At 38.7% G+C, this 15,142-nt stretch overlaps 1 protein-coding gene across 2 annotated transcripts in view; it reads left to right on the top strand.

The window, feature by feature from the left end:
• The window catches only part of LOC115400936 (uncharacterized), a 29,350-nt gene extending 23,345 nt beyond the window's left edge, over positions 1-6,005 (top strand). For both annotated transcript variants that reach the window (XM_030109016.1, XM_030109015.1), the window contains 5 exons: positions 31-101; positions 1,731-1,890; positions 2,306-2,465; positions 2,538-2,591; positions 3,408-6,005. In XM_030109016.1, the coding sequence (XP_029964876.1) occupies positions 31-101; positions 1,731-1,890; positions 2,306-2,465; positions 2,538-2,591; positions 3,408-3,664 (702 nt within the window). In that variant the 3' untranslated portion in view covers positions 3,665-6,005. The remainder of the gene's footprint in view (positions 1-30; positions 102-1,730; positions 1,891-2,305; positions 2,466-2,537; positions 2,592-3,407) is intronic.
• Positions 6,006-15,142: the final 9,137 nt, after the last annotated feature.

Genomic DNA, 15,142 nt, shown 5'->3' with positions numbered 1-15,142 from the left:
TCAGCTAATTTTGCTGCATTTTATTCTTAGCTTAATGGCTCTCGAGGATGTCAAGGAACAGAAGTCCGCCACCCTCATGATGCTGAGATCTGCTGCGACGGGTAATTGATTGTGTCTGTGCGTCTCGATTTCTGATGAAATGCAGTGAAATGAGACGGCTGGGTATGTGCTGTATGTGCTTTGTTTCCATCATGTTTTCCACAGAAGTGGAGGCAGGGTTCCCAGACGGTTAATAGTTTTCGTCTGTCTGAGAATGGAAACATATTCAGACAGGAGTGGTGGGATAAATTCTCTGTAACTGTTTACAACATTCCAGTGGCCGCCCCACCTCTGTCCTTCAGTCTGACTTTCTCAAAATTCCTTCCTCGAGCAACGCTGAGAAATCTGTGCGGTCTGTGGCAGTTCGATCTTTTGAATATGAGTTCAAAAATCTGCATGTGTCTGTGCCACGCATGTCGGTTGCATGTTCGAGCTCCTCTTGAGTAATCGCCACTGTCTTCTGTGGTTGAGACTTTCATATTTATGGGTTAAAGTCATGAACTGGTTGTTTAATTGTTTTGGTGTTAAAGCTGCATTGTACTTCATAATGTGTCGGTATGTTCTGCAGTGTGAGCACTTCGCCAGCATAAGATGAGAAGGAGCTCAGATGGTTTCTTTCATCCCTTGTGGGCGTGAAGTGGCTTTTTGTTGTGAATATATTACATGACGAAAAGCCTTGAGGGAATGAATTTCTTGTTGCCAGAAAAGAAGGTTTACACCACAGCGATCAAATCAAAATTGCTGGTAAACTGTGAACATCAAAGTCGGCCTGATTTCACTTTTATCAGTTTTTTTGTCAAAGCAATAGTAAGTCAGTAGTGTCAACGATAAAAGAACTTAAAATACCTCTGGACAGTGGAGAGTTTTTCCTTATGGGAGATCCACAGTCCTAAAGAGACTCTTATCACGGATCTCTTTCGGTCATCCATCGTTTGCTTGTTTACACAATGCAGCAAAAATCTGACACGGCATGGTGAAGTGGAATTCATCAACCAAAAAGTATTATCGATAGATACGATCAAAGAAGACAGGAACACAGAAGTACAGGCCTGAACCATGAAAGAGACGCGGGTTTAAAAACAATCTTCAGCTCAACATGGAGGAGACACTCACACATCAGCCAGAACAGACAAGTCTATTTCAAGGTTTCTTTCACGCTTCAGGTTCGTGTGTTTTCATGTAAGGCTGTGATGGTTATCACTGTGTGGTGATGGATGACTGAAACTGTTCGGCCTCACTGCAGCCTGTGTAAACAGTCTGAGTTGTTTCATTGCCACACTCCTGCTCGGTGCTTCACGTCAGCTGAGCTGACGTACCTGACGTACCGTCATCTGAACGGAATCTGTGGAAAATGGAAAAAGCTGCCAATGTGCGTCAGACCGACCCCTTCACCGTCGATTATTCTATCTAATCTATTTTACTCCTTGGCTTTTAACCCAGCTTGAGACTCTGCTCCTGCAGCCATTTTAACCTTTTTATCAATTTTTTTTTGTTTTGTTTTATTGCTCGCAGCTTATGCTTTGATGCTTATTTATTTACGGCACTTTGTTGCAGCGATCATTGTTTTCAAAGAGCTTTATGGATAAAGTTGACTTGAGTATGTGGAGCAAGTTATTGTTGGTTTTTTGAACAAATAAAATACTTCTTCATCACGCCAACCTTGAATTTTACTGCTTTATCTCTCCTTGTAGAGAGATACATCCCAAAGGAACAAGTGCTCGCTGCTGCGGTTATGAAGCCTTCAACATTACAGACCCACTGAAGAAGTGCTGCGGAAAAACCCTTCACAACCTGACAGCAGCAGATGCAGCTCTCGTGCAGTGCTGTGGAGCTTCTCTGCAAAACAAATTGGTACATTATCCTGGAAGTATTTATAACTTTCATGTTTAAATTGTCATTAAACTGCAACATAAGGAAACTCTTGTTGATCTGTAGTTCAGTGTATGAATATAAATCCCTTCCATGTTTGGGTCATATTTCCTTGTAAATGGTGCATAAATGATTAATCTTCTTTTTTTTCTGGTTTCACTGCTCATTTTTTAAAGTATTTACACCTGCAGCAACATATTAAAACAATAGATCCATCCTCACATCTCCTTAACCTCTGTCCATATGGTGTTGTGGGACCACAGGTATTTTTGAAGACCTCATTGCATTGAAGTGCCAGGTTATATATTTTAATTAGAATTGTTGTATTTATGAATGTTATATCAATGAATAATAATAATAATAATAATAATAATAAAAATCTGATTGTGTGCTTCAGAATCAAGTCTGTTGCTCCGGTGAGGAACAAGAGAAGGTTTACACTTCCAAGCCAGGATTCAGATGCTGCGGTCACCTCTACTATAACGCCTCTGAGCAGCAGTGCTGCGCAGGGCGTCCAGTGTCCCGGTCAGGGCAGAGTCACAGCGAGGGCAACGAAGGTCTTGTGCATCCTTTGATGAGCTTTGAGCGTTTTCATTCATGTGTGTGACATAAGTGTGTTTCTTTTTCAGATTGGCAGCTTCTGTCTGTTAACAGTCTGACTGAAACACATCTTTGCCACAAAAGTGAGTTTTTATTTTATCAGTTTCTTGAAGAAATCTTGATCCCACACAGTAAATTTTCCAGTGTTGAATTAACTCTGAAAGTGTTAAGGAGTGGACTCAAATAAACACTTTTGTAGTGTTAAATGTAAGTGTTAAAATATACACTTTAAAGTGTTCATTCTCAGAATTAACAATGTATGGAGTTAAATATGAACACTGGTGAACAGAGAGGAGTGTTGATAGAACTCCACAGAGTGTCAGCATTACAAAATTAACACTGGCCAGTGTTGATTTTTAACACCGCAAAAGGGTATATATGGATCCACTCTTTAACACTTTCAGAGTTAATTTAACACTGGAAAATTTACTGTGCATGCTGACAGTGCTTAAAACCTAACAATACTCCACAACACCACCTTGTGGAGGCTTGGAATTTTTTTTCTGCTTAGTCGATCTTACATCACTGCAGCGTTTGCTTGAAATGCAGTAAACTGTGTCAGTGAGAGTGCAGTGAAACAGTTTCATCAAGCAATGAGAGATCAGTCATCACAAAGTGGGGACATGAGTCATGCTCGCGTGGAAGTTGTACAAATAGAAACCTCTCTCCCTGATGATTTGCAAGTTTGCTGAATGATGCAACGTCTCCAGAAAAAAAAAAAATCACAGCTCTGCAAATTATGAAATATTTTGGACAAACAAGTTCATAAAATCAAGTTTATTTAAGAGGGATATCTTAAATTTTCAGTAGATCCAAAAGACTGATTAAATTGTTTTGTGTAAGGGAAACAGCTTTTAATTAAATTGTGCTGTTTTCATTGTGCTTATGTCAATGTTCAGTGTACACCGGGACCCTGAAAAGTGTGTCTCCATGCGGCATCGTGTTCATTCGCGTGCTGAAGATCCACGGAACAAATGCCTCCGTCACTCCGCTTTCCCACTACGTCCTGGATCCACCTGGTGGCTGCGGTCTCCCTCAGCTGACCCCCGGGAAGCAGTACCTGTTTGATGAACACCACGTCTTTGTTGACTTCAACCATGACGACGTTCACCACTCACTGTTTTCCATTTTTTCAAAATGTTGCGTAAATGCTTGATTTGATTGGGTAAAACTTTACTCATAGTTTGGTTTTATTCCTTCACTGATTTATACACACATATATTTTCAATAAGGCATTTCCTTTTTTTTTAAATCACATGTATTCAAGTTTTATCCAGTCTTTGCTTTGTAAAACTTACAACTAGCAGCTGTGGCTCGGTTTGTAGAGCGAGTCATCTCTCAGTTGGAAGGTTGCAGCTTGGATTCCCGATCCCAATGGCTGGACCGAGCACCCTGCATGGTCGATGCTTCCATTGGTGCACATGAATGGGATCGATAATGTAAAACCTTTTGAGGTTGCTCAAGCAGCTGAAAAGTGCTCTATAAATTGAATCTGTTTACCACTCACTAAACATGGGTCTGCACTCAAATCGGCCAGTGTTAATGCTCGTTATCTGCCCTCATTCTTGCCAATTCCTGCCTCTTCTGCTGGGGGAAATATAAAATAGGAATGTGTTTACTACTATGACCTAGTAAGGAAAGTGGGATGTGTAAAGTACTGTAACTTAAGCAATACCACAGTGTTCTTGATATTGAACTGGAGCATTTCTTTAATGAGCTTAAGAGATGTGACTTGAAATCTTGTATGCCCATATTCCTAACATGCCACAAAGCTACTGATGAAAGTGTGTTATTGCTGAAACCTTACTGGAAACACTATTCATTTCTTCAACACTACCCACAGGAGTGGTTGTATATGGCAACATGTTCTCCTGTAGAATACACTACCTGTCAGCATTGATGTCTAAAATCTTTGAAAAAGAGAAAGCTATGAATAATCTGTCCATTCTGCAAGCTCGGGTTTGATCAAAATTTTACTGATTTCAATTCATTGCTAATGTTATTTTAAATAAGCTGCTGCCTGTCACATTCAGGAGCTTTATTATTTAGCTAATGTACGAGTCAAAATCCCGTAGAGTCTACTATTTCTGTTTACAGTAAAACGTAATTTAATTAAATGTAGACTTTTTTTTCATAATATCCCCGTACCTCATTTTTAATTATAAGCCTGTCCATTAATCTGCATTTAAAGTAATATATATTTTATTGACCTGGCTCTCTCAAGATCGACTTGACCTTTATGTGACCCCTGAAGTGAAATGAGTTTGAAACCCCTGCTCCACAGAATCCCACTAAGGTGACACGGGACTGTATCCACAACGTTCATTTGCTTCTGCTCTTTGTTTCTCCTACATGAATTCTGCAACAACAATTGGCATGATGTTCAACATTGTTATTCTTACATCCTAATCTCACTTCCAATTTAGCAGAGGTGCTCATCTGGAAGTAAAACTTGCTAAAGTCTTCAAGACAGACCACACAGGGAGTCTCATGGAATAGACACAGCCATGCTTCAGGAGTGGACTTTAAAAGGGACTTTAAATGTTTGATGGAAGGGGGTACATTCAGCGAATTTACGAAAGAATGCAGTTGCCGCATTTTGCCTTCCTTTAACCAGCATTTATCACTACAATAAAATATTCAGTATGATATGTGTGGAATATATATATAGTTGCATGTTACAATCTGCCTTACTAAGACTTGAAAATGAGCGCGAATTTTCATAATGATGGAATTTTACCTTTTATACTGAAAGAAGTGCTCGATAAAAAGATTGTACATGGGGAGGAGTTTCTCCTTCATGCTGTCATTGTGCAAACATATACTGTGCCACAAGGACATAGGAATTCAGGACAATATCAGCAGAATGTCATTAAACACACTCACGTGTATTTAGTGTTTTCACACTGAAATACATTTACTAACAACAACAAAATAAAGTTTCACCCAGTGTGACAACAGCAAAGATCTAGATCTAGATCCAATAACATGCCAGGATTAAATAGAACATGTCTACAGTTATCATTACCATGATTATTATTATCATTATCTTTACTACAAGCTGTGAAACTGCCAAAGTAAATAAAGAGGCCTGTAATGGCAATCATGTTCAAAGAGTATTGGATGAGTCAGAAATGAAGGCGTTGGCAGAAATCTGAAATACTTGAAAAGGACGGAAGTTGAAGAATGTCAGCTGTTGTTAACTGATCTGTGATCTGTGTTTGGTATAGTTTTGTCTGTGTCAAACAGCCCTGATGTGAAATATATTTAAAAAATCTGCGATTACAGAAAATTTCCTATCGCAGCGTAAACTATTGAACATACTTGGCAAGATATCGTCGGCTTTCAGGGACGTAAATCGTCGACTGTTAAAGTTCTTCTCAGATCATTTGGCTGTAACACTCACAAGGAGGTGGTGCTAATATTTTGTTTTTGAAGTGTGACATTTTTCAGATATGTGTTTTGAGCTTGCACAATGAAAATAAACATTTATTTCTATTCTATTAATGTCTAACAGTTTGGTTTCTGAACTCACGTGTTTTTTTTTGTTTTTTTTTTTTTTTACCTGCATTGGACTGCCCACTGGGTTTTTCACTCAGTAAAAATCGAGGAAAGATTTGAAGACAGTGAGGTGGGGGTGGAGTACATGTTACGGGTACCGGGCTGCGGCTCCCGTGGGCAGTTATATGTTGCTGAAATGATAAAGTAGAAGTGATGACACGGGAGCTGTGGCTTCTCCTTCTCCGGATCATGCAGTTATCTTTATTAAACACATCATGCTATTTACTGTTCATTCACATTGTCCATTTTCAAAGGTAACCAGCAAATCACTGTTTCTTTTTATCTCTGAAGACATATTCACAAGTTCACAAAACACGTGTTTCTTACACCAGGTCTTTTGCAAAATATAAACAAATCTGTCACATCTTTCAAAGTCATTCATCCAAAATCCACATCACATAATGTCATGGCAACACATGCACTTGATATGCATCTCACTAAATACTGTAAAGTATATTCATGAACTTTTGCAAAACTGAATCATGTAAATAGACACAACTTTCAGACTTTTTAACCAGATAATCTTTACAATAACATGAATTTACTTCTTTTTTTATGAACATTTTACTATTTAACCTCTTTTTAACAGTTCCTTTAGATACACACCAATTAAACTTAATGAAATCATGTCATGGAGCCAGTTAAATCATGAAAAACACCCTTTACCCAACAGAAATGAGTCGTCCTGCCCATACAAAGGAATACAAAGATATCTTTTAACTGTATCTGCGTGCCACACCGTGGTCACTTCTGACTGCCATGTGGTCTCAAAACACAAAATTAAGAGCTTTACTGATCATCTGAGTCAATTGCATTTTGCCAAAACCAAACTCAAAACATTTGTGAGTTTTCTGGACACTTTCTTTGGTTTATGGGCATATTTCATACCTGAAATAATAAAGTAGAAGTGATGACACGGGAGCCGTGGCTTCTCCTTCTCCGGATCATGCAGTTATGAGAGTGAACCGGAGGGTGAGGTGACAGATACCACAGGCTCACAGTGCCTCCTACTGGTTGGAGTGCTGCGACTACATTTCGATTTCACAGATCATACCTTTTATAAGTCTTCTTCACAAAATATTACAAAAACAACAAAGGGCAAAACTCAAATAAACACAAAAATATATTCACACAAGTGGGCACACACTGGTGGGCACGCTTGACATACACACGCTTGACTCATAAAAGAAGAGTAAAGGTGGATTATTGAGCTGGTGATGAGCAGTGACTGGACACAGAAATCATAAAGGTTTCCCCTGTACTGCTGAGAAATGAAGTAAAGCTATCGACACACCTTAGGGTGAGAACTGTGTTGTTTTGTAGAAAGTGTCTGGTTCATACTCAGGATGAGATGAAACCACCTGCCCATCTGAGAAATGGCCGAGAGAAAAATTACCTGGACTAACATTTGTCTCTGCTCTACGAATTGTTTACTGATGGTATCAACAGTGCAAATATTATTTCTCCAGTTGGGTCTATTTAACACACTGAATCGCTGCACAGACTACAAAGCAGACAGACAGTCTGCAGCTTTGTTGAGACAATGGGGAGAAGCCTGCCGTGCTGCTGTCCATCCCTGATCCCCAGCAGGGAGACCGCTCACTTCTACCTGCTCTGCGTCCTCATTGCTCTTTACATGCTGGCTGGTGCGGCCATTTTCTCCTCACTGGAGAGACCGGCAGAGATCCGGGCCCACAGGCTCTGGGAACGCAGGCTGAAGAAGTTCAGCCATGACTATAACGTGAGCTGTGAAGAGCTGAAATCACTGCTGCTCTACTACGAGGAGGCCCGGACCGCAGGTATCTGGACAGACCGAAGCAGAGCCTTATGGGACGTCCCGGGTGCTTTCTACTTTGTGGGAACTGTCGTCTCTACTATTGGTAAGTCAATGGAGAAAGTCATCCGGTCGGTCCAGGAGCAGTAACTGTAATAGCCGATGTTACAAAAAAATCTTGAAAGTGAAATTCAGACAGAAGTGAACTTTGCATTGCATTTCTGTCATATTTCTATTCAGAAAATAATTTAGCTGAGAATTATGAAAGCATTTGAATATTGTGCCGAATAACTTGGGCCCTTTACAGTTTGCATGTAGATCAGACGGGTGCTTCAGTGCTTTGACTTCCCACGTCTCACCTATTGTGATGTACGATGAAACAAACACCTTTTTCTTTGTTGTCCACAATAAACTGTGCTATGAACCCAGTTCGATGCTGTGTGCTAAGAAAATCAACCACAACATCAGAGAACTTTTTCAGGAAGTTTTACGATGTCGTGTTGACAACTCAGATCATGAATTTGTTTCAGTTTAAACTGTTTTGGCACACACAGGAGATGAGTGGTTTGCACGAAAACATCCAAAAATGCACGCTCGAGTGGAACTGTTTACTGTAGAATGCAATGAGTTTGTCTGGACTGTTGCGTGACCTGCTCAGGGTGGACACTGCACTCACACGTAGTCGGCTGGGATTAGCTCAAACATATAGAAACCCCAAGTTGACTTAGGTGTTTCTGGAATGAATGAATGAATGAATGAATGGATTTATTTTTCGAACATATATAAAGTGAAGAAAGAAAAAAAGATGAAAAAGAAAGTTAATGCAAATCAAAGAAAAAGAAAAAACAACAACATAACAGCATAGTTCTAAAAAAGGAGTAGGAAGAAGTAGAAACTTTTTAGAGATTCCTACCCCTTTTTAACTATTAACAAGTTTTAAATCATACATCATAGGACATCATATAATATAATATATGCCATGCAGATATCCCTATAAATACATAATATATACCCACACATACTATATAGTTATCCCCATAAATATATACTATATAACAGAATAATTATAATATAACTACAGTATAACATCAATATATCAATTTCAACTATATGCATAATACTCAACACCATTTGTTATCATCATCCACAGTTCCAGACTTCCTCTTCCATATACTTATTAAGAAATATTTTTTTGTACCTTTTTTTAAACAGATTTATGTTGCTACTTTGTTTTATTTCTTTCTCCAGACTGTTCCACAGAGCCACTCCACAGCTTGACATGCACATACTTTTCAATGTAGTTCGAACTTTTGGTTTTTTATAGATCAGGTCTCCTCTTAGATTATAACCACCCTCCCTTTCCGCAAACATCCCCTGTATATTTTTTGGCAGTAGATTATTTCTTGCTTTGTACATTATTTGTGCTGTTTTGAATTTGACCAAATCCATGAATTTCAACAAGTGTGATTTTATGAATAGTGGGTTTGTGTGGTCTGTGTATCCTGCATTGTTTATTATCCTAATTGCTCTTTTCTGTATCGTGCATATCGGCTGTAGAGTGGTTCTGTAGCTGTTTCCCCAGACCTCAACACAATAAGACAGATATGGCAAAAAAAGTGCGCAATATAAGGTGTGCAGTGACTTAATGTCCAGGATATGTTTAGTTTTCCACAGTATTGATGTGCATTTTGCCAGTTTTGCTCGTATGTAGCTCACATGAGGTTTCCAGCAGATTTTGTTGTCCAATATCACTCCAAGAAATTTGATTTCACTTACTCTCTCTATTTTGTTATCATCTATTATAAGTTCTACATTGCAATCCATTCTGTGTCTCCCAAACAGCATGATCTTTGTTTTACTTAGATTTAATGATAATTTATTTTTATCAAACCATAGTTTTAATTTATTCATTTCTGTTGTGATGGTCTCCAAAATCTGCTGCAAATTCTCACCGGAACAAAAGATATTTGTGTCGTCCGCAAACAAAATAAATTTCAATAATTTTGATACACTACATATGCCATTAATATACATTATGAATAATTTTGGTCCAGATATATCCAAGATATATGGGAATCTGTTTTTACCTTTATTTGTGCCTGTTGAAACAAGCAAACAGTAACAGAATGAGGCAATGAACTTTACAGACTCAGAAAGAAGGGTCACTCCGTCTGAGCTGATCTGGGTCATCTCTGACCATCAAAGTGAGGATGCTTGAGAGCCAGTGGAGATGGTTTGGATATGTTATAGTAGAGGATATATTGACAATGGAGGTATAGGAGATGGATGATAAGAAAAAGACTGATGGATGTTTGAAGTTTTATTAATGGAATGCCCCTTGAGATGTAGCATCTCGTTTTCGAGGGGGTCCATAAACACATACATATCTAACACAATTTACAATAACATACATAAATGCACACATATAAACATGAACACACACACACACACACACACACACACACACACACACACACACACACACGCACAGGACAGACATGCTCCTTTGTTCCCTCACCCCCCAATCCTCCATGAATTGAGAAACAGGTAATACATCATTGACGAAAGTTCAAAGGGAAAAAAAAAAAACAACTAAAAACTAAAAGCATAAGCACGAAGCTTTAAGGTGTGGAAATAATAAGGATTAGAATAGACCCAAAGATGTTATATCACGAATGGATAAAGGTAACCTATTCCAATCAAATGGAGCCCTATACTGGAAGGCTCTGCGACCAATTTCTCTGTTTGTACGTGGAACAGTAAAAGTAAGACTATGAGTGCTTCTTAAAGAATATACAGAAGTAACTGGAACCTGAAATTGTTTAAGATACAGAGGACAATAAAAATGAATACATTTGAAAATGAATAGTATCCAGTGATATTGTCGCCTTTCATATGGTTGCAACCAGTTCAGCTTCTCAAACAAAATACAGTGATGAGTTCTAAAAGGATATTTGAGTATGAATCGACAGAGAGAATTGAAGAGAACATTTAAAGGTTTGAGATATAAGTCATGAGTGTTTTGATAAATTGTGTCAGCATAATCAACAATAGGGAGGACAAGTTGAGTTATTATTTGCTTCCTGACTTCTTGTGTAAAACAGTTTGCAGACCGAAAAAGAGGAGTTAAAGTAGCATATGTTCGCCTTATGATGTAATCTACATGAGGTTTGAAGCAGAGTTCAGGATCAAACCAAAGTCCAAGATATTTAGCAGAGTCAACGTTTTGGATAGTTGAACCATTACTAAACGAAATATGTAGGTTAGGAGATGTAAGTAAGTTAAAGTGAGAGCCAAAAAGCATGCAGCACGATTTCTTCAAATTCAGCTTTATTTATTATTTTCAAGCCAGTTTTGAATCAGATTAAAATCTGCTTGCAGCTGAATCTGTAGTTGTGTGAGATCGGAATTAGCATTATAAAGCACTGTATCGTCAGCATACAAATTTATTGAGCAGTTCTGCATAATTTGCGGGAGATCATTTATGAAGATAGAAAAAAGTAGAGGACCAAGGGTGGAACCTTGAGGTACCCCATTTTCAACTATGCATTTCTCAGATTGAACACCATCAAAACGAACATACTGTTTCCTATTGTGAAGATAAGAGTTGAACCATAAAACTGCCTCTTTATTCAGGCCTGCTGCATAAAGTTTGTCAAGAAGCAAGTAATGGTCAACTAAATCAAAAGCTTTGGACAGATCTAAAAATATGGATCCCACAAGTTGACCCTGGTCAATGGAGGAGAATATGTCATTGGAAAATTTTAGCAAAGCTGTAGTTGTTGAGTATCCAGCTCTAAACCCAGACTGTACTGGTGATAAAATATGATATGCATTAAGGTACTGATATAGTTGATTGAATATAATTTTCTCAAAAACCTTGGCAACAGCACATATAATAGAAATTGGACGATAATTGTTTAAGTCAGTCGAATCGCCTCCTTTGAAGACAGGAGTAACTCTAGCGGTCTTCCATATTGAAGGAAATGAGCAGGTGTTTATGGACAGATTAAACAGATCAGCTAGTGGAAACATTAACACATGTGCAGCCATTTTCAGAAACTTTGCATCAAGACCGTCAGGGCCCGCACTACTATTAGTTTTTAATCCACATAGTGCATTAAAAACATCTGAAGGGGTTATATTTCGAAAAGAAAAAGAGGGTCCAGTACGTGGTTCGGTGGTAAAGCCCCCTGAAAGAACAGGAGGATTATTGGAGACACTACTAATGTTAGAAAAGTGTTGATTAAAAGCTTGTGAAATGATAACAGGATCAAACGTGGGTTCATTATTAACAATGAGCTGCTGAGTTTTACTTTTAGATTTGTGAAGAAGTTGATCCAACTGGCGCCAAAATTGTTTTGGGTTGTTTACATTTTGAGAAAAGCTGTCTTTATAAAAATTTGATTTTGCATTCCTTGTTTGTATTTTACTCTGATTTCTAAGTAATTTGTAATATTCCCAATCAGAAGGATCATTTGAGGATCGAAACTTAGCCCAAGCTTGGTCTCTTTTTCTGAAGAGATCAAGCAATGTAGAGTTAATCCAGGGCAGATGTCTGCCTTTAACACGATGAGTTTTTAGAGGAGCATGTTTATTGATTATTATGGATACTTCAGAAAAAAAATAGTTCCATGCATCTTCCACATATGGTACAAGTTGAAATTTATCCCAATCAATATTTATTAGATCATTAACAAATTGCTCATTGTTAATATTTTTGATTTGTCTAAATGTTATATATTTAGGAGCAGCTTTTGGCAATTTTATTTTCCAGACACAGTAAACTAATGAATGATCACTCATGCAATCAGACATAACACCAGAAACAGAAATTCTATCAGGGTGGGTTACCAGTATCCAATCCAAAAGTGTAGAAGAAATATTACCAACTCTTGTAGGCTCTTTGATTAGTTGTGTAAGGCCAGCACTATTTACTAAGTTTCTTTCATTTGATGATGAGCGATGCAGGCAGTTACTGTTAAAATCTCCCAAAATTATAATTTCATTTTGCTTTTTGACAGAACCTAGAGTTGCAAGAATAGATTTCATAGAGTCAGAAGTAACAGGAGGAGGTCTATAAATATTCATAATGAGCAATTTTTTGTTAGTATGAAAAACAATATCAATAAGTAAACATTCAAAGTCAGTCGGCTCAACATATGGAGTAATACGCACAGATTTAAGCTCTGAAGAAACATAAGTTGCTACACCACCAGCTCTAGAGCCTCTGTCTTGCCTAAATAATATATACCCATCAAGTTTCACCTCATCATCAGAAATATTACTATGTAGCCAAGTTTCGGACAGCGTTATAACATTTGGCTTATGTTGAAGAACCCACACTCTTAAAAAGTCAATTTTGGATGTAAGACTTCTTATATTAAGATGTACAATTTTTAGTCCCTTAGCAGTCTAAATCGTAAGTGACCCAGCTCAAGCAACTGAAGTGGAGAAAAGTGGGAAGAGGTGACAGGAGCAAAAAGACAGACACAGACACACTCCACACACACACAACAAATAAAACTGAAAATAAGAATGGCGAAAACCCATCACCACTCCACTATATGCTATTCTTACTCCTCCCCCTAAATTTGCCAATACCTTCAGTACAATAATAATAATAATAAATAAAAGAAAAAAAATCAAATCAAACAAAAATCAATTAATAAAACAGCTAAACTGAGACATAATACTAATAAGGGGCTGGGGGAAAAACTACTTAACATAAAACAAAACAAAATAGAAATATGTCTGTTTTCCCCAACAACGACAACAAAAGATCACTTCTAGTAGAAGGCAAAAATGTATTTCATGGTAGTTCAGGATAAAATGCAAAAACGTAAATATTTTCTGCACTGATTTAGACAGCATCTTCACAAAATGTCCATTGTCTTTAACTCAAAGGGCAGTTTTATTTCACCGATTTATGTCAATGGTCTTCAAGCGCCGTCCTGACCACCCACGTGACGTTGTCAATTCCGGAAGAAAACAAATCGGCGTGTATCAGGAGGAATACGTATAAAAAAAAATAAAAAAAAATCAGGAGTAGTGCGTAAACACAGTTAATCTTACCGCTCACGAGTGATCAGATCCAGTTTTAGAAGATTCAAAGACAGAGAGGAACTTCTCAGCGTCCGAAGGTTCACTGAAGAGATGCTGCTCACCAGCATTTATGAGCTTAATCACGGATGGATACAGTAGAAAGGCTTGAAATCCCAGAGCCCGAGCGCGATTCATCACAGGATAACATGGACGTCTCTTCCTAGCCGTTGTATCACTGTAGTCAGCCGCCAGTTTAATTTGCTGACCACAGACCAGCACTGCTGTCTTCCTGGATTCGTTCAAGATGCGGTCTCTGTCAGTAAAGCGCAGGCATTTCACAATAATCGTTCTTGGAGAAGTTGACTGACGAGGGGGACCCAGGCGATGAGCCCGCATTAGCTCCGGCGGGCTACGAGCAAGGCCAGGAAACCATTTGGGCAGGTTGTTCGTCAGGTAGGCCAGCATACTGCCTTTTTCCTCCCCTTCTTTAATGTTCATAATTCTCAGATTGTCACGTCGGTTCATGTCTTCGAGGGCCACAAGCTTTTTCTCAACTTGAGCTAGTGCGTCGCCAAGTTTGGGAAGAGTTTCCTCATTAGTTTGAACACGCGTCTCAATCACAGCAATTTGCGAGCGCTGGTTCTCAATATCTTCCGCATGTTTAGACAGAGTACTTTGTATTGTACTCGGTTTTGTAAGCGTTCAAATTTCTCTTCTGATTTCTTCTCTGCTTCGTTGAAGAATCTTTTCAGCGTTTCCTCTAGGACAGCTGCAGTCACCGGTTCAGCCATAGTTTCCTCTTGTTGCTTCACCTTTCTTGTTTTCTGTCTTGTTTTGCACGGCATAAGAGAAACAAAGATTGGTTGTAGCCTAGATCTGCGATCCGTGGCTTTTTGTACTGAGGCAGCTGAAAATTTAGCTTTGAATGGGGAGAGGAGCTTGAGTCGTGGCAGTCCTACTCCGCCATCTTGGAAAGTGATGAAGGAGAACATGGAGAGAGCTGGTGGACCAGCAGAGGAGGCCGATGACAGTGAGTGTGGGATGGAGGCAGCTGATGATCTGTGGCCAGCCAAGAAGGAAGCAGCTGAAAGATGAAGCTAGTTTATTATTGTGTTTTCTGTTTTACACAGCTGGCTGTGAACTGAAAAACCCATTACGGTAAATAAAGTCTCTCAAAACTTGAACTCGACACCCTGACTGAATGAATGTGACTGCTACTGCAGACGTCACATGAAACGGAATGATTTCGAAGAA

Source organism: Salarias fasciatus, chromosome 14 (genome assembly GCF_902148845.1).
Source record: "Salarias fasciatus chromosome 14, fSalaFa1.1, whole genome shotgun sequence".
In the NCBI taxonomy this organism is placed as follows: Eukaryota; Metazoa; Chordata; class Actinopteri; order Blenniiformes; family Blenniidae; genus Salarias; species Salarias fasciatus.
Note: the sequence above shows the minus strand (reverse complement) of the source record. Positions and strands in the feature narration are given on the sequence as shown.